The sequence below is a fragment of the Oryctolagus cuniculus genome, chromosome X (genome assembly GCF_964237555.1).
Source record: "Oryctolagus cuniculus chromosome X, mOryCun1.1, whole genome shotgun sequence".
NCBI lineage: Eukaryota > Metazoa > Chordata > Mammalia > Lagomorpha > Leporidae > Oryctolagus > Oryctolagus cuniculus.
Window position 1 is genome coordinate 52,270,899 of NC_091453.1, and position 27,647 is coordinate 52,298,545.

The following is a 27,647-nucleotide window of genomic DNA, read 5'->3' on the forward strand; positions in this document are numbered from 1 at the left end:
CTCACAGCCCCGGTCCTCTTCCTACCTCTCTAACCATTCCTTCTCCTTCTATATATCTGTCCACATATAAAGGCTGGTGTTTCCAAAGATCTTTTTGTTGTCAATGTTCTTATGACTCTAAATATTTTGCCCAGAAAATTTTATCCATGGCAGTTCCTTATACTAGGTTGAATAGTGTTCCCCCAAATTTCACTTAAACTGAAATCTCTGAGTGTGAGCTTATTAGGAAATAAGGTCTTTGAGGTATAATCAAGATATAAACAAGGTCATGCTGGATTAAGGTGGGCCCTATTCTAATGTACTTTTTTTTTCTTTTTTTGCCAGCAGAGTGGACAGTGAGATAGAGAGAGACAGAGAGAAAGGTCTTCCTTTTTTGCTGTTGGTTCACCCTCCAATGGCCGCCACAGCCGGTGCGCTGTGGCCTGCGCATCGCGCTGATCCAAAGCCAGGAGCCAGGTGCTTCTCCTGGTCTCCCATGTGGGTACAGGGCCCAAGCACTTGGGCTATCCTCCACTGCACTCCTGGGCCATAGCAGAGAGCTGGCCTGGAAGAGGGGCAACTGGGACAGAATCTGGCGCCCCGACTGGGACTAGAACCTGGTGTGCCGGCGCCACAAGGCGGAGGATTAGCCTAGTGAGCCATGGGGCCAGCCTACTGTACTTATAAAAGGTAAACTGGGACATACAGAGGAGAATACCAAATTAAAACAGGAAAAGAGGACTCGCAAGATGCATCTAAGAGCCAAAAACCTGCAAGAATTGCCGGCACTACCACAAGAGGGATGGGACACATTCTCTCTCACACCTCCACAAAGAAACTAATCCTACTGACACTTTGATTTTGGACTTCTAAATTCCTAATGATCAGAGAATAAATTCTGGGTTTTTTTCAATTGTGGTAAACTATGTATAACATAATTTGCCATGTTAACCACTTTTAAGCAGTGACATTAATTAATTCATAATATGCATCAATCACCATGTTTTTTTCCTCAACCCAAACAGAAACTCCACCCATTAAACAATAACTCCCTATTTTCTCCCTTCCCCCGAGTCCCTGGTACCCTCTAATCTATTTTTTGTCTATATATATTTGCTTATTCTAGATATTTCATATAGGTAGAATCATCCATTACTTGTCCTTCTGTGTCTGCCAGTGGTTAACCAGGAAACCCTGGCTAGAAGATTAAGAGGCGGGAGGTATGAAACGTCTGTTATCTAACGTAAAAGAACTTAATATTGTTCCAGGAGGCTGTTTCATTTTTAGTTAGACTTTATCATTCCAAAGGGCTAGTCAAGGTGTTAGCCACCAAATGCTTCCCCAATACTGAAAGCGATTCTCTTGAAGAGCATTGGCTGGTATGATCCATCTGGATGCCAAAACACATCTTCTATGCCAGGAGAAAAGATAATTTTGGTTTTGGCATACGTACTAATTAGCTGTATTTTCTGGAGTAATTAGCCAGCAGGTTCAGCTGTTTTTTTGAGGGCATACTGATAGCACGTAGGAGGATGCTATCTTCCTGTTTATTCTGGCAGAAGGGTATTGCCCACTAAAATCAAAAGCAGCACTGTTTCAAGTCTAAATTACATATGAATGAGTTCTAGATCCCCACCTGCTTTTCCGCACTTTGATATAGGACTTGCTCTTCTGACCTGCTTGTATTCTTTTTGTAACATAGTATAAAGGTCCTAAAAGAGCATTAAGAACCTTGGAGCTCTTGGGGCTGGCATGTGGTACAGCAGGTTAAGCCACCACCTGTGATGCTGGCATCCCATATTGGAGTGCCAGTTTGAATACTGGCTGCTCCACTTCCAATCTAGATCCCTGCCAATGACACACATAATAAATACTACAGAAAGCCTTACATAGTGCTAAGCCCCAAACCAAACCTTGCATAGTAGGGTCCTATCTTAATACCCTAGGACTACATGAAATTGAACATCTATTTTTTTATACATTTATATATCTTATCTTATACATCTATCTATCTATCTATATCTTATATTTCACTCTAAAAGTTTTAAAGAATGTTATTTGCCCATCTAGTGGCCAGGGGAATAAGATCCATTACCAGAAGAAGGTAGTTATGAAAAAAAAAAGCACAAAAAAACTAGGCGTTATGGCACAGAAAGTTAAGCTGCTACTTGGGATGCCTACATCCTGTATTGGAAGGCCTGCAATTGAGTCACCCCTCCACTTCTGATCCAGCTTCCTGCTAATGTGCACCTTGGGAGGCAGTAGATGATGGCCTGAGTACTTTGGTCCCTGGCATTCACACGGAGACCTGGATGGAGTTCCTGGCTTCAGTCTATCCCAGCCCTGGCTGTTGCAGACATTTGGGGAGGTACCCAGCAGATGGAAACTATCTATCTCTATCTCTCCCCCCCCCACCTGTCTTTCAAATAAAGAAATCTTTAAACACACACACACACACACACACACACACACATAACAACCACAATCCTCTACATTTAGTGAATGCCTGAAATGTGGGTGCTTTATGCTGGTCCAGGAAAGAAGAATCTAGATTCTCAATCCTATTCCATTGATCTACATCTATACATAGGAAAGTACCACACTGTGTTGAATATTGTAACTGCTCTAAGTTTTGAATTCAGAACTGTGAGTCCTCCAGCTTTGTTTTCTCAGGATTGTTTTGGCTATTCTAGATCCTCTGCATTTCTATATGGCTTTTATAGCATACTTGTCAATTTCTGCAAAACAGCCTGCTGAAATTTTGTTAGATAGGCACAGGGATCTGTAGAAGAGTTTGGGGAGTGTTGCCATATTAAAGATATTAAGTTTTTCAATCCATAAACACAGGATATCTTCCCATTTATTTATGCCTTATTGAATTTCTTTTGATGTTTTGTAGTATTTAGTTTACAAGTTTTACATTTCCCTGGATAAACTCATTCCTAAGAATTTTATTCTATTTGGCATTATTGTAAATAGAATCATTTTAATTTTGTTCACTGAATACAGAAATGCAACTAAATTTTGAACACTGATCTTGTATACTACAACTTTGCTGAACTCATTTATTAGCTCTCATAGATTTTTGTGGATTGGTGTTAAGCTATTGCCTGTAGTGCTGGCATCCCATATGGGCGCCAGATTCATTAGTTTTCTATATAAAAATATCATGTCATTAAGATACTACAGGGGGGCCAGTGCTGTGGCACAGTGGGTAAAGCTACCACCTGCAGTACAGGCATCCCATATGGCCACCGGTTTGGGTCCTGGCTGCTCCACTTCCAATCCAGCTCTCTGCTATGGCCTGGGAAAGCAGTAGAAGATGGCCCAGGTGCTTGGTCCCCTGCATCCTGGCTTCGGATTGGCTCAGCTCCAGCTGTTGTGACCATTTGGGGAGTGAACCAGCGGATGGAAGACCTCTCTCTCTCTCTCTGCCTCTGCCTCTCTGTAACTCTGCCTTTCAAATAATAAATAAATAAATCTTAAAAAACAGATAAGGGGGAGGGGTATGGGACATTGTGGTACAGCGGGTTAAGCTGCCACCTCCAACACCGGCATCCCATATGAGTGCTGATTCAAGTCCTGGCTACCCCATTTCCAATCCAGCTCACTGCTAATGTGCTTGGGAAGGCAGCGGAGGATGGCCCAAGTACCTGGGTCCCTGCCACCTATATGGGAGATCAGAATGGAGCTCCTGGCTCTGGCCTGGCCCAGACCTGGCTGTTGTGGCCATTTATTATAAATAATAAATCTATCTGTTTATTTATTTATTTGAAAGGCAGATTTACAGAGAAGAAGAGACAGAGAGAAATCTTTCATCCACTCTTTTACTCACCAGATGGCTGCAATGGCCAGCACTAGGCCAGGCCAAAGCCAGGAGCCAGGAACCAGGAGCTCCATCCAGGTCTCCCACATGGGTGGCAAGGTCCAAACACTTGGACCATCTTCCCCTACTTTTCCCAGGCCATTAAGAGGGAGCTGGATCAGAAGCAGAGCAGCCAGGACATGAATGGCACCCATATAAGATGCCGGCATCAAGACAGTGGCTTTACCTGCTAGGCCACAAATGTTGGCCCCAATAAATAAATCTTAAAAAAAAAAACACTAAGAGACAACTTATAGATCACGATTCCTTTATGAATATTAATACAAAAAATCCTCAACAAAATACTAGCAAACAGAATTCAGCTGCATATTAAAAAGATTATACACCATGACCATGTGGGATTTATTCCTGGAATGCAAGTATTATTCAACATATAAAAATCAATCTAAGTAATATATTACATTAACATAATAATGGGAAAAACAGGATTATCTCGACTGAAGCAGAGAAAGAATTTGACAAAATCCAACACCTTTTCATGACAAAAACATTTCTAGGAATAGAAAGAAACTACTTCAACATAATAAAATTCATACATGAAAAACAGCAAACATCATACTCAGTGTTCAAAGACTGAATGCTTTTCTCTAAGTTCAGGAATAAGAAAGGATGCCTGCTTTCACCACTTCTATTCACTATAGTTCTAGATAGAGTAATTAAGCAAGAAAATAAAGGTCCCCAAACTGGAAAGGAAGAAATAAAATTATAATTTTTTGGATACAATCTTTAACATAGAAAACCCTAAAGATTACACAAAAAAGTCAGAACTAATAAATGAGTTGAGCAAGTATCACAATACAAAGTCAATACCCAAACTAAGTTGCATTTCTATATATGAACACTGAATAATCTGAAAATGAAATTACAAAAACAATTTCATTTATGATAGCCTCAAAAAGAATAAAATACTTAGGACTAAACAACCAAACAGGTTGAAAGATTTGTACAATAAAAAGTATAAAATGCTACTGAAAGAAATTAAAGACATAAATAAATGGAAATATATCCCAAATTCATTAATTACACAAAATTTGAAGACGCCCATGCTATCTAGGAACGAAATGTTGTCATATGCCACATCACAGATGAATCTTGAAGACATGATGCTACATGAAATATGCCAGTCATAAAAAGACAAATACTGTAGGAATCCACTTATGAGGTAGTTGGAGTAGTCAAATTCTTAGGTAAACAGACTTATGGTAGCCAGAGGCTAGGGACAGGAGAAATATGGAGGTATATTTAATGGCTACCAAGTTTCAGCTTTACAAGGGAATGAGTTATGGAAACAGATGGTAGTGCTACATGCAAACATTATGAATGTGTGAGGGGTATTCAAAATGTTCATGGAAACTGTATTTATGAAAAGATTGCAGGGGCCGGCGCTGTGGCACAGCGGGTTAATGCCCTGGCCTCCCATATGGGCGCTGGTTCTAGTCCCGGCTGCTCCACTTCCAATCCAGCTCTCTGCTATGGCTTGGGATAGCAGCAGAAGATGACCCAAGTCCTTGGGCCCCTGCACCCACATGGGAGACCCGGAAGAAGCTCCTGGCTTCTGGCTTTGGATCAGTCAGCATAGTTCCAGCCATTGCGGCCAATTGGGGAGTGAACCAATGGATGGAAGACCTCTCTCTCTCTCTCTGCCTCTCCTCTCTCTGTGTAACTCTGACTCTCAAGTAAAAAATAAATAAATCTTTAAAAAAAAGAAAAGATTGCATGGCTTTCAAATTTAATTCAATTTTCCACAAGCATGTTGAAGCTCCAGCACTGAACTGATATTTAAAAATGGCTAAGATGGTAAATTTTAGGACCTGTATTTTAACACAATAAAAAAAAATGGAGGAGGCACTGGTGTTGTAGTACAGGGGGAGTTAAGCCTATGCTTGCAATGACAGCATACCAAATATCAGAATGTTGGTTCAAGACCCAACTATTCCACTTCCAATCCAGCATCCTGCTAAAAGATGGCCCAAGTAACCTGCCACCCATGTAAGAGACCCAAATGGAGTTCCTGGCTCCTGGCTTTAGCCTGGCCCAGACCTGGTTGTTGCAGGCATTTAGGGAATGAATTAATACACAGAAGTGTCCTTTCTCTTTCTTTCTCTCTCTCTCTCTCTCTCTCTCTCTCTCTCTCTCTCTCTCGGCCTTTCAAATAAATCAATGTTTTTTAAAAGTTGGAGGGTGGGATAATGTCACATGCAAATACAAACAGTTTTACTTTTTTCCAACATGCATACTTTTTTTTCTAATTGCTTTGGCTAGAACTTGGATTATATTGTGAATGGAAGTGGCAAGAACATACAGACATCCTTGTCTTGGTCAGATATAAGGGTGGAAAGAAAGCCTTTAATCCTTTGCCATTAAAAACCACAGTGTACTATCACCTCACATCTGTCAGACTGGCTGTTATCAAAAAGGTTAGACAGGGCCAGCACTGTGGTACAGCAGGTTATGTCACCTCACAGATGACAACATCCCCTATCAGAGTACCAGTCTGAGTCCTGACTGCTCTGCTTCCAACCCAGCTCCCTGCTAGAGAGCCTGGGAAAGCAGTGGAAGATGGCTCAAGTTACTGGCCCCCTGCTACCCACATGGGAGACCTGGATGGAGTTCCTGGCTCCCCGCTTCATTGCAGCCATTTAGAGAATAAATCAGCAGATGGAAGATCTCTCTCTCGCTCTCTCTCTCTCTCTCTCTCCCTCCCTCTCCCTCTCCCATCCCCCTTCCTCCCATTTGCCCCCTCTAACTCTGCCTTTCAAGCAAATAAAATGAATCTTGGTAAGGGTATACCTTATACATTGTTGGCGGTATTGTAAATTAGTATAAATTACTGTAAATTAGTATAGTTGTGGTAAACAGTATGCAGCTTCCTCAAAAAAAAAAAAACTAAAAATAGAATTACCATACAATCTAGCAATTCCATGTCTAGATACACATCCAAATGAGTCAAAATCAGTAGGTCCAAGAGAAGTCTATATTCTGATATTCAATGCAGCATTATTTACAACAGCCAAGATATGGAAACTACTAAAGTGCCCATCAACAGAAGAATGGAGCTTTAAAATGTTTGAAAGGCAGAGTTACAGAGAGGCAGAGGCAGAGAGAGAGAATGAGAATCTTCCATATGCTGGTTCATTCCCCAAATGGCCACAATGGCTGGAGCTGGGCCGATCCGAAGCCAGGAGCCAGTAGCTTCTTCCAGGTCTGCCATGTGGGTGCATGGGCCCAAGGACTTGAACCATCCTCTGCTTTCCCAGGCCATAGCAGAGAGCTGGATCGGAGGTGGAACAACTGGGACTCAAACTGGCACCGATTTGGGATGCCGGTACTTGAGGCAGTGGCTTTACCCACTACTCCACAGCACCAGCCCCCTACTCAGCCTTTAAAAAGCAAAAAACTCAATCAATTGCAACAACATGGATGGACCTAAGTGAAATATACTAAGTGAAATAAACCAGGCACTTACATGCACATGTAGAATCTAAAAAAAAAAAAAATATCAAGCTGGGTGGCAGTAGAGTCAAACAGTGTTTATCAGAGACTGGAGCTTGTGAACAGGGGAAGAGGATATGTTGATCAAAGGGTAAATGTTTCAGTCTGACAGAAGGAATGTGTCATGGTGATCTATTGAACAGCACAATGACTATAATTAACAATAATATCTATTTCAAAATGGCTAAAAAATGGATTTTAAGTGTTCTCACCACAGAGAAATGGTATTTGAGTAATGTACTGTTAATCAATCTGATTTGATCACTCTCTCTCTCTCTCTCTCTATATATATATATATATATATATATATGTATGTATTGAAACATCACATCGGGGCCGGTGCTGTGGTACAGTGGGTTAAAGCCCTGGCCTGAAGCGCCGGCATCCCATATGGGCGCCAGTTCTAGTCCCAGCTGCTCCTCTTCTGATCCAGCTCTCTGCTGTGGCCTGGGAAAGCAGTAAGAAGATGGCCCAAGTCCTTGGGCCCCTGTACCTGCGTGGGAGACCTGGAAGAAGCTCCTGGCTCCTGGCTTCGGATCAGCGCAGCTCTGGCCGTTGTGGCCAATTGAGGAGTGAACCAGCAGACGGAAGACCTCTCTCTCCCTCCCTCCCCCTCCCTCCCTCCCTCCCTCCCTCCCTCTCTCTCTCTGCCTTTCCTCTCTCTGTATAACTCTTTCAAATTAAAAAAAAAAAAAAGAAACATCACATTGTACCCCACAAACATGTACAGTACTTAGCTGTCAATTAAAAACAAAGTAGGGGGGCCAGCGCTGTGGCACAGCAGGTTAATGCCCTGGCCTGAAGCACCAACATCCCTTATGGGCGCCGGTTCTAGTCCTGGCTGCTCCTCTTCCAGTCCAACTCTCTGCTATGGCCTGGGAAAGCAGTTGAAGATGGCCCAAGTGCTTGGACACCTGCACCCACGTGGGAGGCCAGAAGAAGCTCCTGGCTCCTCGCTTCGGTTCGGCGCAGCTCTGGCTACTGTGGCCTTCTGGGGAGTGAACCAGCAATTGGAAGACCTCCCTTTTCCCTTTTCCCTTTTCCCTTTTCCCTCTTCCCTCTCCCCTCCCCCCACCCTTCTCTCTCCTCCACCCTGTCTTAACTCTCCCTCTCAAATAAATATTTAAAAATAAAAAAGCTTACTAAAAATTGTAAAAATACTCAGAATAAAGATGAGATTTAAAGCCAAGAGCCTGAATAAGATCAGCAAAAGAATTCTTAAAAGCTGTGGCATTTCAACATTAAGAATATTTACAGAATTTTACCTACTGAATACAGATGGAATGATGAAATTAAAAAAATCAGCACTTTGTAATCCCGTGTGGAACACCTGATTTGCACAATGATTATTAATGGATGAAAGTTTAATGAGGAACTGGATATGCACAAGATGCTAATGTATCCCCAACATATCACTTCTTCATTGTAAGAAGAGGAATATAACTTTAGAAAGGAGGGATCAGACTGTGACCATTGAACCCATTGGTCAATCTTTTTTTTTAAGATTTATTTATTTATTTGAAGGGCAGAGTTACAAAGAGGCAGAGGCAGAGACAGAGAAAGAAGTCTTCCATCCACTGGTTCATTCCCAAAGTGGTTGTAATGGCCAGAGCTGAGCCTACCTGAAGTCAGGAGCCAGGAGCTTCTTCCTGGCCTCCCACGTGGATGCAGGGACCCAAGCACCTGGACCATCTTTTACTGCTTTCCCAGGCCATAGCAGAGAGCTGTATCAGAAGTGGAGCAGCCAGGACTCGAACTGGTGCCCATATGGGATGCCAGCACTGCAGGCGGCAGCTTTACCCACTATGCCACAGTGGTCAATCTTACTAGAATTACTAATGTGGGAAAACCACATATTATATGCTTCTTGATATGATGCAACTTGAAGTATACAATCTCACCCTTGAAGTATTGATGCAAAAAATACTGAACCATAATCTTACCTAATCTTTGGACTGAAATTACAGGAGATAGGAGAACAATACTACAAAGACAATAACAGGATAATTCAAACCATTAGCACAGAAAAGTAGGTGGGAGGAACAGTTCTAAATTAAAAGAGGCTTAAGAAACAGAACAACCAAATGTAGTGTGTGGACCTTGTTTGGATCTTGAACCCAAACAAACAGTTATAAAAAGACCATTTGAAAAATATGGGGGGGCTGGCGCTGTGGCACAGTGGGTTAACACCCTGGCCTGAAGCAATGGCATCCCATATGGGCACCAGTTCAAGACCCGGCTGCTCCACTTCCAATCCAGCTCTCTGCTATGGCCTGGGAAAGCAGTGGAAGATGGCCCAAGTCCTTGGGCCCCTGCTCCTTCATGGGAGACTCAGAAGAAGCTCCTGGTTCCTGGCTTCAGATCAGCACAGCTCCGGCCGTTGCGGCCAACTGGAGAGTGAACCAACAGATGAAAGACCTCTCTCTCTCTCTCTCTCTCTCTCTCTCTCTCTCTGCCTCTCTGTAACTCTTTCAAGTAAATAAATAAAATCTTTAAGAAAAACTAAAAATATGAACATGGATTGTACAGATAATAACAAGAAGTTAGCTTTTATTTTTTGTTAAGTGTGATATGGTGGTAGTTTTGTAGGAATACATTCTTTTTCAGAGATGTATACTGAAGTATTTAAGGGAGAAATGCCACGATGTCTGGGGAAAATCTGAAAAGCAGCCTGGGGAGGGCATTGTGGCATAACAGATTCTGCTGCCACCTGAAACCCCGCATACCATATGGGCACGGGTTCAAGTCCTGGCCTCTCCACTTCCAATCCAGCACACTGCTAACATGCCTGGGAAAGCATCAGCAAATGGCCCAAGTGTTTGGGCACCTGCTACTGATTTGGGAGACCTGGAAGAAATTCCTGACTCCTGCGTTCAACCTGGCCCAGCCCTGGCCATTGCAACCATTTGGGCAATGAATGAGCAAATGTAAGGTCTCTCCTCCCCCTCACCCTGTAGCTCTTTCAAAATAAATAAATATTTTTTTTAAAATGAAAAGCAGCAGCGAGACAGGAAGAAAATCAGAACAGGGATCCTGGAAGCCAAATGAAGTGGTCAACTCTGTCACACACTGCTTGTCACACATTGCTGGTCAAGGGAGATGAGAATTAAGAATTGCCTGCTAGGAGTCACTGTGCATTTGCTCCCCATGTAAGACATTTGTCCTTAATGTGTTGTACTATGAAAATTAACAGTAAAACTAGTCTTAAAACAGTACTTTATACTTTGTGTGTCTGTGTGGGTGCAGTCTGTTGAAATCTTTACTTAGTAATGAGTTGATCTTCTGTATATAAAGGTTAAATGAAAATGAATCTTAATGAATGGGATGGGAGAGGGAGTAGGAGGTAGGACAATTTGGGGGTGGGAGGGTGGGTATGGGGGAAAGAACTGATATAATCCAAAAGTTGTATTTATGAAATTTATATTTATTAAATAAAAGCTCTCTATAAAAAAATGGCCTGCTAAAATTTAGTTACATGAAAGTCTTTGGTAACTTGCAGAAAAGGAGTCTGAATAGAGAGACAGGGTGAAAAACTGGAATGAGTTCAAAAGAAGCTGGGAGGAAATAAATTAGAAATGATAAGTGTAGACAATGATGTCTATACCTATAATGTTGATGTAAAGGAAAGAAACGGAACAATAACTGCAGTGGAAAGTAAGGCTAAGAAAGGGGGTTTATAAGTGATGAAAGACCTGCTGAGTTGAAGTCCCTATACCAATGAGTGACAAGTGATGAAATCTTTTGCACGAATGGAGAAGTTGTGCCTTGGCTAGAAGCCTAGAGATTTCATCCATATTAACAGAAGGCAAGAATACAGTGGGAACAGTGCTGGGAGGTAGGCTGATATGGGGAAAGCAGCGTGTTCTCTTGTGATCACTTCTATCACCCAATAAAACTGGAAGCATGGTCATGGGCTCAGAGAGTTCATGGAAAACATGTGTTCTGAAAAACTATGCACTAGGGCCGGCGCTGTAGCACAGTAGGTTAATCCTCCACCTGCAGCACCAGCATCCCACATGGGCGCCGGTTCAAGTCCCAGCTGCTTCATTTCGATCCAGCTCTCTGCTGTGGCCTGGGAAAGCAGTAGAAGATGGCCCAAGTCCTTGGGCCCCTGAACCCATGTGGCAGACCTGGAGGAAGCTCCTGGTTCCTGGCTTCAGATTGGCGCAGCTCTGGCCACTGTGGCCAATTGAGGAGTGAACCAGCAGATGGAAGACCTTTCTCTCTCTCTCTTTCTCCCTCTCACTGTCTGTAACTCTACCTCTCAAATAAATAAATAAATCTTTTTAAAAAACTATGCATGACTTTCAAATTTTTTGCACCAAAATAATCCTATCTTTTAACTTGATTTTTCCATACATTTTTGAAGTATCCTTCTATAATGACATATGAAAGAGAAAAAGGTTAAAGTTGCATAAAAGGAAGTCTCCATAATTTTTGACTCTGGATTTCAAGTTATGTAAGAAGGGAAGTGAAGACCTGAGAGCAGTGAGCAACAGTGAATAGAAGACCAAATCAGGGCCAGCGCTGTGGCGCAGTAGGTTAATCCTTTGCCTGCAATGCCAGCATCCCATATGGGCGCTGGTTTGTGTCCCGGCTGCTCCTCTTCCAGTCCAGCTCTCTGCTATGGCCTGGGAAAGCAATAGAAGATGGCCCAAGTGCTTGGGCCCCTGCACCCACGTAGGAGACCTGGAAGAAGCTCCTGGCTCCTGGCTTCAGATCAGCACAGGTCTGGCTGTTGCAGCCAAATGAGGAATGAACCAGCAGACGGAAGACCTCTCTTTCCCTCTCATTGTCTATAACTCTACTTCTCAAATAAATAAATAAATAAATAAAAATAAAAAAATACACAAAGTTTCTATTTTAAAAAAAGACCAAATCAATTATAGGTCCCAGTGATAGCAAAGGGTTGTTGGAAATGGTATACTAGAGGGAGTAACAAGAGGTTGGAGAGTAGAATACTTGAAATTAAGATAATGGAGATGTAATTAAAAAAAGTCTAATTCCATTATTGATATGTAACTGCTGACAGTTTTTAAGTTCCACCCCTCTTTCTTCCCCTTCTACCCCACATCTAGAAAAGCTAAAAGGAAATCCTGATGCTTCCTCCTTTGGTACCAGAGGGAAGTTCAAACTATCAAGTCTCAAACGCCCTAAATAGCACTCTGAGGTCAGAACCAGACCTTAAGGCATTCAGATCTGGCTAAAAAACCCATGAGAGCATTTCAGGCATGGAAAGCCAAGACACTGTGGCAAAAAATGATCTACACGAAGGATCTCTGTGAGCGAGATACCAGTGGAAAGAAGCGGCCATCAAAGAAGGAAGAACTTTTCTCTGAAGGGAGGAGAGGACTTCCACTTTGCTTATGGCCCTGTCTAAATACTGACAGAGTTTGTGGACTCAAAAGGCTTCCATAGCCTTGGAGGCGCATGACAAGAGCCTCAGGTGATCACTGACGTTGTAAATTTGAGTGTCAATTGTTAAATCAACAACAGGAGTCATTGTGCACTTGCTCCCCATGTAGGACCTCTGTCCTTAATGAGTTGTACTATGAAAATTAATGCTGGGGCTGGGGCCGGCGCTGTGGCTCACTTGGTTAATCCTCCGCCTGTGGTGCCAGCATCCCATATGGGCGCCAGGTTCTAGGCCCGGTTGCTCCTATTCCAGTCCAGCTCTCTGCTGTGGCCCGGGAGGGCAGTGGAAGATGGCCCAAGTACTTGGGCCCCTGCACCCACATGGGAGACCAGGAAAAAGCATCTGGCTCCTGGCTTCGGATTGGCGCAGTGCTGGCCGTAACGGCCATTTGGAGGGGTGAACCAACGGAAGGAAGACCTTTCTCTCTGTCTCTCTCTCTCACTGTCTATAACTCTACCTGTCAAATAATAAATAAATAAATACATTAAAAAAATAAAAAGAAAATTAATGATAAAACGTCTTCAAATAGTACTTATACTTTGTGTGTCTGTGTAGGTATAAACTGCTGAAATCTTTACTTAGTAATGAGTTGATCTTCTGTATGTAAAGATAATTAAAAAGGAATCTTAATGAAGAATGGGATGGGAGAGGGATAGGAGATGGGACAATTTGGGGGTAGAAGGGCAGGTATGGGGGGGGAAGAACCACTATATTCCAAAAACTATACCTATGAAATTTACATTTATTAAATAAAAGCTTTCTAAAAAAAAAAAGCAAAATGAAACACAAAAAAACCCTATCAAGTCTCAGCCCACACATCCACCCTTGGCTACATCAAAAATTCCAAGCTTAAGTCTTTTCCCTGCTCTCCTAAGCCATTTCATACTAACTTCAGTAGTCTGCCCTGTTTTTCCCAGAAAGCCTCATTATATGTCTAGTAAAACTTGTCATAGCCTCTTGGGGTGTGTGTGTATATGCACGCACGCACACATACAATCAGCAGTCTTGACACCTGAACCAAATTTGGCAAGGGGGGAGATTGAGGGGAATCTCTTTTGGTTCGTTTTCTGTCACTATAACAAAATACCTGGGGCCAGTGCTAGTGTAGCTGGTTAAGCCGCCCCCTGCAGCACCAGCATACCATATGAGCACCATTTTGATTCCTGCCACTCCACTTCCAATCCAGCTCCCTGCTAATGCACCTGAGAAAGCAGCAGAAGATGGCCCAAGTAGCTGGGCCTCTGCAATGTGGGAGACCCAGAAGAAGCTCCTGGCATTGGCTTGGCCCAACCCTGGCTGTTGAGGCCATTTGAGGAATGAACCAGTGCATGGAAGATACATCTCTTTCTCTCCCCCCCTCTCTCTATAATTCTGCCTTTCAAATAAATAAATCTTTTTTTAAAAAAATTAATTTAAAAAATCAAAATACCTGGGGTTGAGTAATTTATAAAAGAAGTTTATTCTGACTCCCGGTTCTGGAAGTCCAAGAGCATGGCACTGGCATCTGCCTGGCTTCTGGTGAGAGTCACATTGCTACTCCATGCATGGCAGAAAAGTGGAAGGGGAAGCAGAGGTATGCAGAAGAGAGGTAGGGGCCAAAAGGAGCATGCCTGCTCTCCCTTCATAAGGGCAGACCCCCATAACACCAATCATCTCTCAACATGGTCATACTGGCAATTAAATCTCAACATAGGAGCTAGCACTGTGGCACAGCAGGTAAGGCCACCGCCTGCAGTGCCAGCATCACATGTGGGCACTGGTTCGAGTCCTGGCTGCTCCACTTCCGATCTAATTCTCTGGTTTTTTTGTTTGTTTGTTTTATTTTTTGACAGGCAGAGTGGACAGTGAGAGAGAGAGACAGAGAGAAAGGTCTTCCTTTTGCCGTTGGTTCACCCTCCAATGGTCGCCGCGGCCGGCGCACTGCGGCCAGCGCACCGCGCTGATCCAATGGCAGAGCCAGGTACTTATCCTGGTCTCCCATGGGGTGCAGGGCCCAAGCACTTGGGCCATCCTCCACTGCACTCCCTGGCCATAGCAGAGAGCTGGCCTGGAAGAGGGGCAACCGGGACAGAATTCGGCGCCCTGACCAGGACTAGAACCCAGTGTGCTGGCACTGCAAGGCGGAGGATTAGCCTAGCAAGCCGCGGCGCCGGCCCAGTTCTCTGTTATAGCCTGGGAAGGCAGTGGAAGATGGCCCAAGTCCTTGGGCCCCTGCACCTGCGTGGGAGACCCAGAAGCCCCTGGCTCCGGATCAGTGCAGCTCTGCCTGTAGTGGCCAATTGAGGAGTGAACCAGCAGATGGAAGACCTCTCTCTCTGCCTCTCCTTCTCTGTGCAACTCTGCCTTTCAAATAAATAAATAAATCTTTAAAAAAAACTCAACATAAATTTTGGTGGGGACAAACTGTATTCAACCCACAGCGGGTTTACCTGTCTCTGCAAAGGCATAAACACAGGAGAGGCTGTAATTGGTAATAACAAAGTATATGGTATAACAATAATGCTAAGTGGACATAAGAGAAAAGAAATGATAAGTTTTGAAAAGGTGATCAAGAACCTGATAGAGGGCCAGCTCTGTGGTGTAGCAGGTTAAAGTCCTGGCCTGCAGTAGCCAGCAGCCATTGTGGGCACCGGTTCAAGTCCTGGTTGCTCCACTTTTTTTAAAAAAAGATTTTATTTATTTATTTGAGAGGTAGATTTACAAAGAGAGAGACAGATGGCCACAATGGCCAGAGCTGAGCCAATCTGAAGCCAGGAGCCAGAAGTTTCTTCTGGGTCTCCCAACGTGGGTGCAGGGGCCCAAGGACTTGGACTATCTTCTACTGCTTTCCCAGGCCATAGCAGAAAGCTGGATCAGCAGAGCAGCAGCCGGGAATAGAACTGGTGCCCATATGGGATTCCAGCACTGCAGGCAGAGGCTTAGCCCACTGTGCCACAGTGCTGGCCCTGCTCCACTTCTGATCCAGCTCGCTGCTAATGTGCCTGGGAAAGCAGCGGAGGATGGCCCAAATTCTTGGGCCCCTGCACCCATGCGGGGGACCCAGAAGAAGCTCCTGGCTCCTGGTTCCTGGCTTCAGCCTGGCCCAGCCGTGGTTGTTGCAGCCATTTGTAGAGTAAACCAGCAGATGGAAGACCTCTCTCTGTCTCCACCTCTCTCTGTAACGCTGCCTTTCAAAATAAATATAATAAATCTTTAAAAAGAAAAAGAGATTGAGAATTTAAAAAAAGAACCTGACAGAATAAGGTATTGGAAAGACAATCTGCATAAATACTAAAATTAATAAGAATTTTAACAAGGATTATATTATACACTATATACTACTTCTTTAAGAACGACATGGCATGCCAATGAATGGGTATATCAGAATTTACTTAACAATTGTTGTCAATAAGTACATAACTGTTTCCTTATAAAATGTTGCTATCACTAACAATATTACATATTATGCATATGTACACAGAGACACACATACACCTTTGTAAACCCCTGTAAAGTGTATCTATAGAAACTACTAGAATTCCTAGCTTCAAAAAATAAACCTATACTTGTATGCCCTTTTTTTTAAAGATTTTTATTTATTTATTTGACAGGTAGAATTACAGACAATGAGAGAGAGAGACAGAGAAAAAGGTCTTCCTTCCATTGGTTCACTCACCAAATGGCCGCAACGGCAGGAGCTGTGCCGATCCGAAGCCAGGAGCCAGATGCTTCTTCCCAGTCTCCCATGTGGGTGCAGGGCCCAAGCACTTGGGCCATCTTCTACTGCTATCCCAGGCCATAGCAGAGAGCTGGTGTATGTCCTAACTTTTTAATTGACTCATACAGCTCATCAAATGCTGACCCAAGACAATACGGGTAAATGACTACTCACACACCACTGATTGGATTAAAAACTGGTGGCTTTCTTGCATGGAAATTTTAAATGCACATTCAGTAAGACCCAGCAATCCCACGTCTAAGATTTAAAGTGTATAAAAATTCACACAACGGCCACAAGCGTACTTCAAACAGTTCATGGAAAATGGGATTTACAGTTTATTTTGATGTAAAAACTTTTTGAGGGGCTGGTGTTGTGGCACAGTAGGTTAAACCTCCACCTGCGACTAGACCATCCTATATAGGCACCAGTTTAAGGCCTGGCTGCTCCACTTCCAATCCAGCTCCTTCCTCATGCATCTGGGAAAACTGCTGAAGATGGCCCAAGTTTTCGGGTCCCTGTACCCACATGGAAGAACCAGAAGAAGCTCAGGGTTTCTGGCCAAGCCCTGGACATTGCAATCACTCTCTTTCTCTCTCTCTCTCTGTAACTCTGCCTTTCAAATAAAATAAATAATTCTTAAAAAAATTGTGAGGGGAGGGGCCAGTGCTGTGGCGCAGCAGGTTAAAGCCCTGGTCTGAAGTGCCAGCACCCCATATGGGCGCTGGTTCTAATCCCTGCTGCTCTTCCAATCCAGCTCTCTGCTATGGCCCGGGATAGCAACAAAAGATAGTACAAGTCCTTGGGCCCCTGTACCCGTGTGGGAGACCTGGAAGAAGCTCCTGGCTTCAGATCAGTAAAGTTCCAGCTGTTCTGGCCATCTGGGGAGTGAACCAGTGGTTGGAAGACCTCTCTGTCTCTACCTCTCTGTCTCTACCTCTCTCTGTAACTCTGTCTTTCAAATAAATAAAATAAATCTTTAAAAAAAAATGTGAGGGGCCAGCACTGTGGCAGAGTAGGTTAAAGCCCCAGCCTGTAGTGCTGGCATCCCATATGGGCACTGGTTCAAGTCTCAGCTGCTCCACTTCTGATCCAGCTCCCAGCTAATGTACCTGAGAAAGCAGCAGAGGATGGCCCAAGTGCCTGCACCCTTCTACCCACATGGGAGACCCGGAAGAAGCTCCTGGCTTCAGTCTGGCCCAGCCCTGGTTGTTGCAGCCATTTGGAGAGTAAACCAGCCAATGGAAGATCTCTCTCTTTCTCTGTCTCTACCTCTCTCTGTAACTCTGCCTTTCAAATAAAATAAACCTTTAAAAAATTTTTTTGAAATTCAATTTTTCTCATAATACACAGTTCCATGAAGTAGCCTCATATTCATTACAAAAGTATAATGACAAAAAAGCTGGAATAGCTTAAAGAATATATAAAGAAATCTTACAACAAGACAAATAACTCGATTTAAAAATAGGGAAACGATCTGAACACATTTCTGCAAAGATAAGATATAAATGGCCACTAAGCACATGAATAGATGCTCAACACCAACAGAAAGGAAATACAAATCAAAACCACAATGAAATACATCTCATAATCAAAGAGACAGATGGTAACAAGTGCTGGTGATAATGTAGAGAAACTGGGGTACAGCTGCTTTAGAAAACAGTCTATGGGGGAGGAAGCCACAACAATGCAAAAGTTGCACTTTGTAAATTCACATTTATTAAATAAAAAAAGAAAACAGTCTAGCAGTTCCTCAAAATGTTAAATACAGAGTTATTTTATGACCCTTCAACTCTACTCTTAGGTTCATACCCAAGAGAAATGAAAACACATGTCTACAAAAACTTGTATATGAATGTTCATAACAGCATTATTCATAATAGCCAAAAGTAGAGACACCCTGAAATGTCCACCATCTGATGAATGCATAAGCAAAATGTGATTTACCCATAACAGAATATTATTTGCCAATTTAAAAAATGAAGTACTAATATAACCTGAATGTGGATGAACACTGAAATCATTATGGTAAGTGAAAGAAGTCAGTCATGAAGAACCACATATTACAGGATGCCATTTACAAGAAATGTGCAATCAATAGACAGAAAATAGATTAGTGCTTGCCTAGAGCTGGAAGCAGGAAAAGAATAAGGACAATGGCCAAGAGATATGGGGTCTCTTTTAGGGGAAATAAGAATGTGCTAAATTGACTGTGGTGATGAATATACAAACTTGGTGAATAAACTAAAAGCCACCGAATTGTACATTTTAAATAGGTAACTTGTATAGTAGGTGAATTATATCTCAATAAAGTTGAGAAACAGCAAAGGAGAAAGCCACCCAACAGAGAGGAAGACAGATAAAAAGAAAGGTGACAGAGGGAAGGTGTGTAGTACAGAGAACGGGGTGGCAATGAAAGGGTGGGCAGCAGAGTGAACAAGTGGGCAAAAGCAAATCAGGCCGGCGCTGTGGCTCACTAGGCTAATCCTCCGCCTTGCGGCGCCGGCACACCGGGTTCTAGTCCTGGTTGGGGCACTGGATTCTGTCCTGGTTGCCCCTCTTCCAGGCCAGCTCTCTGCTGTGGCCCGGGAGTGCAGTGGAGGATGGCCCAAGTGCTTGGGCCCTGCACCCCGTGGGAGACCAGGATAAGTACCTGGCTCCTGCCTTCGGATCAGCGCAGTGTGCCGGCCTCAGCGCGCAGGCCGCGGCGGCCATTGGAGGGTGAACCAATGGCAAAGGAAGACCTTTCTCTCTGTCTCTCTCTCTCACTGTCCACTCTGCCTGTCAAAAAAAAAAAAAAGTAAATCAGATGGCAAGAGAAAGACACAAGAGTGGGTGGCAGACACAGTGAGCAAGAGGACACAGCATTGAAGAGGTGGCGCACAAGAAAACAGTTAATGGGTGACAGCAAGAACAACAGTATGCAAGCAGGGGGGTGACAGAGACACAGGAAACAACAGAGAGAGAAGGCTGAAAACACAGAGACAGGGTAGGTGACACTGCCAGTTATTTATTTGCCTCTCAGTACTGAATTCACCCCTCAATATCTGCTTTGTGATAAGGGACAGAATTCCTTTAAGCTACTATGTCCTCTACAGCAAGCACGATGTTAAGTTTTCTCAGTAGAGGGCGCTGGAGGGATGTTACAGGAGGTAACAGCTGCCTTAGCCACACCAATATGCAGTCCCTCAATGAACTTAAAGCCTCTGTCCCAGAGTGCTCAGTGCCTCAATGACCTTAGCACCTCTGCCAGGCCTGGAAATAACCTTCTTCTTCTTCTTCTTCTTCTTCTTCTTCTTCTTTTTTTTTTTTTTTTTTTGACAGGCAGAGTTAGACAGTGAGAGAGAGACAGAGAAAAAGGTCTTCCTTTTTGGTCCACCCCCCCAAATGGCCGCTACGGCCAGCACGCTGCGCTGATTCAAAGCCAGGAGCCAGGTGCTTCCTCCTGGTCTCCCATGCGGGTGCAGGGCCCAAGGACTTGGGCCATCCTCCACTGCCTTCCCGGGCCACAGCAGAGAGCTGGACTGGAAGAGGAGCAACCAGGACAGAATCCAGCGCCCAAACCAGGACTAGAACCTGGGGTGCCGGCGCCGCAGGAGGAGGATTAGCCTAATGAGCCGCGGCGCTGGCCTGGAAATAACCTTCTCACAACACTTTCTACATGGAAAGCAGCACCCCATGTTCCCCTGCCTGCATGAACTCCCTCTGTAGGACCCTGCAGCTCTCCTGTAAGCCCATGCCACTTGTTGCTGAAGGCTTGCTCTCCCAGCCTGCACTCGAGACTTGCTGCCTGCTGGCCTTGGGCTGCACACCAGTACCAGCCTGGGCAAACCAGCAAACCTCTGCTCTCCAGTGGGCTGACATACAACTTCTCCAAGGAGGTCTGAAATGCAGCCTTATGGAGAAAGGCTCCTGCCAAATTTCCCTTCCTTGGGTACGCTCCGTTAGCTCTGGGATACCATAGGGACTTTCCTGTTTTCTTATCCATCAGTTTAATAATTCTTTATATTAAAATTATCCATTTCAGTACACTATGGTTTCTAGTTCCTGATTGGTCCCAGAATTACACAGTGACAGAAAGACAGTAGGTGACAGACTGAGAGAATAGGTAACAAGGAAAGTGTGAACAACAGAAAAAGAATAGCTGGGGGCTGGCGCTGTGGCCTAGCAAGTAAAACCGCCACCTGCGGTGCTAGCATCCAATATGGAGTCCCAGCTGCTCCATTTCCAATGCAGCTCTCTGCTGTGGCCTGGGAAAGCAGTAGGAGATGGCCCAAGTCCTTGGGCCCTTCCACCCGTGTGGGAGACCCGGAAGAAGCTCCTGGCTCCTGGCTTCAGATTGGCCCAGCTCTGGCTATTGCGGCCATCTGGGGAGTGAACCAGCGGGTGCAAGACCTCTCTCTCTCTACCTCTCTCTTTGTGTAACTCTGACTTTCAAATAAATCTTGAAAAAAAAAAAGAAAGAGAATAGCTGGTAAAGAGACAGAGGTACAGAGTGACAGAAACGGGGAAGAGGTGATAAAGGGACACAGAGAGAAACAGAGAGTTGGAAAGACAGAACATGAGTGCCAGAGTGGGAGTGTGAGCAAGAGTGAGAGGGTGGGCTACAGAGAAAATGTGTGCCAGGGAAAAAGAGTAGGCAACAAGGCAGGGACAGAGAGCAGGAGGAGCAGGCAGGGGCTACAGACAGCCTAAGTGGGCCTCTGAGCAGCGTGGGCAAAAGTGCAGAGTTGCTGTATACGACAGGAGATGAAAGTAGAAGAAAAAGGAAATGTGTGCAGGGGCGGGTGTCTGATGAAGCTGCTCCAGTTGCAGCTCGGGACACCTGCATCCTGTATCAGAGTGCTCTGTGTGAATCCTAGCTACAGTGCTTCGGATCCAGCTTCCTGCTAATGCACATCCTGCAGGGCAGTGGGTGATGGCTCCAGTCCTCGGGCCCCTGCCACCCACACTGGAGACCCAGATGGAGTTCTGGGCTCCTGGCTTCAGCCTGGCCCAGCCCTGGCCATTGCAGGCACCTGAGGAATAAACCAGAGGACTGAAGATCTGTTTCTCTGCCTTTCAAATAAAATAAAAATATTTTTTTTAATTTTACATTCATAGAAAGAAAATGTGTGCAGAGTGTGTGACAGCAAGTTTCAGAGTTCTGTTTCAGTGCTTACACAGCAAAGACACAGACAGGGAAGGAGACTGACAGACGGGAGAAAAGGAAGGAGAGACAGAGATTGTGTGAGTAGGACTGTGCCAAAGGGCAGAATTACAAGCAATATTAAAGGGGATATTTTGTGTGCGCGGGGAAATACGGAGGGATTTGTAAGGGCAGGAGAGACTGTCAAAGATTAGGAGGCACAGAAGAGGAACTGTGAGAGTGGAGGGGTCATGAGAGATATGGGAACTGTGAGAGAAAAGTAAGGATTGTGAGAAAAGAAGGCGATTGCTGGGGGGAGTGGAGTTGCAGGGACAGGACTATTTGAAAATGTCAGGAGAGAACCTGTGGGGGAGTGAGTGAGAGGCACTGTACCGGGGAACCCACTTGCTTGCTCCGGGAAAGAGAGGCAGGGACTGAAGGTCCTGAAACTCATTACCACCATTTTCCAGATGAGGAAACTGAGGCTCAGATAAGTCAACTGACTTGCTTGAGATCACTGAGCTAATAAGTGGCAGAGCTGTGATCTGAACCCAAAATGATCCAACTCTAACATCAGTACTCTATCACACCACACAGCTTTCCCTAAAGAAGTCAAGTGACTGGTCCAAATATGTACTTTTACTCCTCTGTACAGAGTTCTTTTAACGGCCTTTAAAATCATTATTTTGGGAGTCAGCACTATGGCAGGATACGTCACAGCCTGCGACACTGAATCCCAGATAGGAGTGCTTGTTTGAGTCCTGGCAGCTGTGAGCTTCCAACCCAGCTTCCTGCCAATCCATTTGGGACGGCACTGAAGATGACCAGATTTCTTGGGCCTCTGCCACCCACATGGGAGACACAGATGGAGTCGCTGGCTCCTAGCTTTGGTCTGGCCCAGACCTGGCTGTTGCAGCCATGTAGGTAAGTCAATCAGCAAATGGAAGATCTCTCTCTCTCCCTCCCTCCCTCCCTCCCTTTCAAATAAATACATTTTTAAAAAAGTACATTTTGGGTGGCTGGCGCTGTGGCATAGTGGGTAAAGCCACCGCCTGCAGTGCTGGCATCCCATATGGGCACCAGTTCATGTTCCAGCTGCTCCTCTTTTGATCCAGCTCTCTGCTATGGCCTGGAAAAGCAGTGGAAGATGGGCCAAGTCCTTGGGCCCTTGCACCTGCATGGGAGACCAGGAAGAAGTTCCTGTCTCCTGGCTTCAGATCAGCCCAGCTCCAGCTGTTATGGCCATATGGGGAGTGAACCAATGGATGGAAGACCTCTCTCTCTGTCTCTACCTCTCTCTGTAACTCTCTCAAATAAATTAATAAAACTTTCTATTAAAAATACATTTTTAAAGATTAATTTATTTATTGGAAAGGCGAAGTTGCAGAGGCAGAGAAAGAGAAATCTTCCATCTGTTGGTTCACTTCCCAGATGGCCGCAACGGCCGGAGCTGTGCCAATCCAAAACCAGGAGCCACGAGCTTCTTCCTGGTCTCCCACATGGGTACAGGGTCCCAAGGGCTTGGGCCATCTTTTACTGCTTTCCCAGGCCATAGCAGAGAGCTGGATCGGAAGTGGAGCAGCTGGGACTTGAACCGGTGCCCATATGGGATGCCAGCACTGCAAGCGGTGGCTTTACCCACTATGCCACAGCGCCGGTCCCCCCCAAAATTACATTTTTGAAAAGGGAGATGGAATTATCCTACTACCCAACTTATTTCTTTGGACTTCATTAAAATTTAAAACCTTTGCATGTGTAAGGACATAATCAACACAGTGAAAAGGAGAGCTACAGAACTGGAAAAAATATCTGCAAGTCATATATCTGATAAGGGTTAATATCCAGAATGCATGAAAAACTCCTACAAGTCAACAACAATAAAACAACCCAAGTAAAAAGTGTGTAAAGAAGTTAGAGACATTTCTCCAAAGAAGACATCCAAGTGGCCAATAAGCCATGAAAAGATGTTCCACATAACTAAGCATTAGGGAGATGCAAATCAAAACCACAAGATACCACTTCATTCCCATTAGGATAGCGACTATTTAAAAAACAGATAGGGCCAAGCGTTTGGCCTAGCAATTAAGACCCTGGTTGGAAGGTCAGCATCCCATAAGGACATGCCTGTGTTCAAGACCTGGGTTTGAGTCCCAGCTATGCTCATGATTTCAGCTTCCTGCTAATGAAGACCCTGGGAGGCAGCAGATGATGGCAAGTCCTTGGGTCCCCACCACTCATGTGGGAGACCCATATTGAGTTCCACGCTCCTAACTTAAGGAGCTGTTGCAAGCATATAGAGAATGAACCAGCAGAGGGCAGCTCTGTCTCTCCCCCCTCTCTTTCATAAAAAATAAAAATGTAAGGCTGGCGCCACGGCTCACTAGGCTAATCCTCCGCCTAGCGGTGCCGGCACACCGGGTTCTAGTCCAGGTCGGGGCGCCGGATTCTGTCCCGGTTGCCCCTCTTCCAGGCCAGCCCTCTGCTGTGGCCAGGGAGTGCAGTGGAGGATGGCCCAGGTGCTTGGGACCTGCACCCCATGGGAGACCAGGAAAAGCACCTGGCTCCTGGTTCCTGCCATCGGATCAGCGCGGTGCACCGGCCGCAGCGCGCCGGCCGCGGCGGCCATTGGAGGGTGAACCAACGGCAAAAGGAAGACCTTTCTCTCTGTCTCTCTCTCTCACTGTCCACTCTGCCTGTCAAAAAAAATAAAATAAAATAAAATAAAAAAATAAAAATGTAAAAGAGAATTACTATATGTTCCAAGAATTCCACTTCTCCATATACATCCAAAAAAACTGAAAGCACAATCTCAAAAAAATTATTCACAAGGGCAATTCAAACAGTTTGTGGAAAAACTGAATTAAAAGATAAGCTCATTTTAGTGCAAAAAAATTTTGAAATCATATAAAGGTGATCTTCAGTTGGAGTTTGTGAACTCAAGAGGCTTCCATAGCCTTGGCAGCTCATGACAAGAGCCTCAGGTGATTACTGACATCATAAATAAGAGTGTCAATTGTTAAATCAACAACAGAAGTCACTGTGCACTTACTCCCCATGTGGGATCTCTGTCCTTAATGTGTTGTACTATGCGAATTAACAGTATAACTAGTACTCCAACAGTACTTTATACTTTGTGTGTCTGTGTGGGTGCAGTCTGTTGAAATCTTTACTTAGTATATACTAAGTTGATCTTCTGTATATAAAGATAATTAAAAATGAATCTTAATGAAGAATGGGATGGGAGAGGGAGTAGGAGATGGGATGGTTTGTGGGTGGGAGGGTGGTTATGGGGGGAAAAACTGCTATAATACAAAAGTTGTACTTTAGAAATTTATATTTATTAAATAAAAGTTTTCTAAAAAATAATATCAACGTATCCTAATGACTGAAAAAAGGTGATATTCAAAAAGTTCATAAAGCATGTTTATTATGAAATAACTATGTGTGGATTTCAAAAACTTCTGCAGCAAAATAAACTCATCTTTTGGTTCTATTTTCTGTGAACTTTTTGGAGTTTCCTCATACGTGCCCATGTTCATAGCAGCAGTATTCACAACTGCCAAGAGATAGAGGCAACCCAAGTAAGCTTAACAGACACACAAACAAAGTGTGGTATATACTCATTTTTTTTTTTTTGACAGGCAGAGTGGACAGTGAGAGAGAGAGAGACACAGAGAGAAAGGTCTTCCTTTTGCCGTTGGTTCACCCTCCAATGGCCGCACACCGTGCTGATCCGAAGCCAGGAGCCAGGTGCTTTTCCTGGTCTCCCATGGGGTGCAGGGCCCAAGCACCTGGGCCATCCTCCACTGCACTCCCTGGCCACAGCAGAGGGCTGGCCTGGAAGAGGGGCAACCGGGACAGAATCCGGCGCCCGGACCGGGACTAGAACCTGGTGTGCCGGCGCCGCAAGGCGGAGGATTAGCCTAGTGAGCCGCGGCGCCAGCCTATACTCAGTCTTAAAAGTGAAATCCTGTTACATGATACAAGAACTCTATGCTAAGTGAAATAAGCCAAGCACAGAGACAAATCCTGCAATGGTTCCATTTATATAATGAATATAAAATGGTCAAATGCATACAAACAGAAGAATGGTGGTTGTCAAGGGCTGGGGAAGGAGGAAGTAGAGTTATTTAATGGGTACAGTTGCTCTTTTGCAAAATTAAAGTTCTGGAGATGGGTGGTGGCAATGATTGTACAATAATGTAAATGTAACACCAATGGTGTTAAATGTAATACCAATGAAATCGTGAAGATGGTAAAGTTTATGTGTAGTTTAGCACAATTTTAAAAACTCTTAAATGCTCATCCCCACATCACGATGCTCCTCCCCTTAGCCATCTTGTGAATACTTAATCATTTTTCAACATACCGCTCAAATATTTCCTCCTCTAACCCTTGTAGTCGGTAACCTCTTTTATTACAACACTGTGCTCCGCACTTCACACGTCTTACAGCACTTACTGAACATTATAGCAATTATTGATTTGCCGCTCAGTTTCCACTACAAGATTATAAGCAATCTGGGGGCAAGGCCGGTGTTTTCCTAGGCCTGGGGCTTGGTAGTCTGGAAAGATTCTAGCTCTGAAAGGGCTCGGACTGGAGGATTAGTTGACCAGAAGAGGGGGCCCTGAGGGTTCCCCAAGCTTTAGAAGTCTGACCCATATCCAGAGCTGATTCTCAGGCCCGCACTAATCACAAGGCTCTGCCTTAGCAGTTTGGGCCCCCAAGAGGGTCCAAGAGCCACTCCGCTCACCCCCCACCCCCACCCCGCCACCGGCACTCCGAGACAGGGCCTGCGAGCTAGATCCGCCTGGCAGTCCAAACATACCTCAAGTAACGAGCAGCCTGCTCCGGGCTCAAGGCTTCGGCTTCCGCAAATCCACGGGACGGCTCCATGACCGGGTTGTTCAACGTATCTCGGCGGGAGCTTGAATTTCGCTCGCTCCCGCCCCGCGCATGCGCTGTGCGCATACCAATGAGGCACGGCCAACTGTCGGTCTTGCGGCCAGCCAGTCCGCGGCCCCGCGTTCCAGCCCCACGGCCTGAGTCCCGCCCACAAAGGTCTTGCGCCTGCGCCTACGCTCGCTGGAGGCTGCGTTTGCGGCGCGGGTTAGATTACGTCATCCTGTCGCCTTTCCAACTCCGTTCAAGTTGTGCTTCAGTGAATTCGTGTGTAATATCCTTATGAGTAGAGAGACTGCCTGATACGCTGTCAGTGTAGTGGCCCCTGGAGACCTCCACCTCCTGCGCACCCCAAACCTGCATCTCCAGATACCCTCCTTTTCCTGCTCGCCGATGCCTGACACAGAGTCTGCTTTGAATTAAACACCCTGGGAGGCGTAGTTCCCATGACTTAAACTCACATCGAAAAAGCATCTTAGAACTAAGCTGTGGCGTAGCGGGTGGGGCCGCCGCCTGCAACGCCGGCATCCGATATGGGCGTCGCTTCAAGTCCCGGCTGCTCCACTTCTGATTCAGTTCTCTGCTGTGGCCTGAGAAAGCAGAAGATGGCCCAAGTCCTTGGGCCCTTGCACCCGTGTGGGAGACCCAGAAGAATCTCCTGGCTTCGGATAGGCACAGCTCCAGCCATTTTGGCCTCTCCCCTCTGTATGTAACTCTGACTTTCAAATAAATAAATCTTTTTTAAAAAATTTAAAAACTAAGCCAAAGCTTTCATTTAAGAAGTAAGTAGGGGTGGACATTTGTAGTAGTGGTTAAGACCCTAATTGGGAGGCAGGTGCTGTGATGTAGCTGGTAAAGCTGCTGTCTGCTGCAGTGCATCCTATATGGGCAGTGGTTGGAGTCCTCACTACTCCACTTTTTTTTTTTTTTTTTGGACAGGCAGAGTGCACAGTGAGAGAGGCAGAGATAAAGGTCTTCCTTTTTTTGCCGTTGGTTCACCCTCCAATGGCCGCCGCAGCCGGCGCGCTGTGGCCGGCGCACCGCGCTGATCCGAAGCCAGGAGCCAGGTGCTTCTCCTGGTCTCCCATGGGGTGCAGGGCCCAAGCACTTGGGCCATCCTCCACTGCACTCCCGGGCCATAGCAGAG

The 27,647-nt window shown here is 45.0% G+C and overlaps 1 protein-coding gene across 1 annotated transcript in view; it reads right to left on the reverse strand.

The window, feature by feature from the left end:
• ERCC6L (ERCC excision repair 6 like, spindle assembly checkpoint helicase) overlaps positions 1 to 26,586 on the reverse strand; it is a 41,413-nt gene extending 14,827 nt beyond the window's left edge. Inside the window, exon 1 of the mRNA XM_008272795.4 lies at positions 26,427 to 26,586. Within this exon, the coding sequence (XP_008271017.2) occupies positions 26,427 to 26,569 (143 nt within the window). The 5' untranslated portion in view covers positions 26,570 to 26,586. The remainder of the gene's footprint in view (positions 1 to 26,426) is intronic.
• Between the last annotated feature and the right edge of the window lie 1,061 nt (positions 26,587 to 27,647).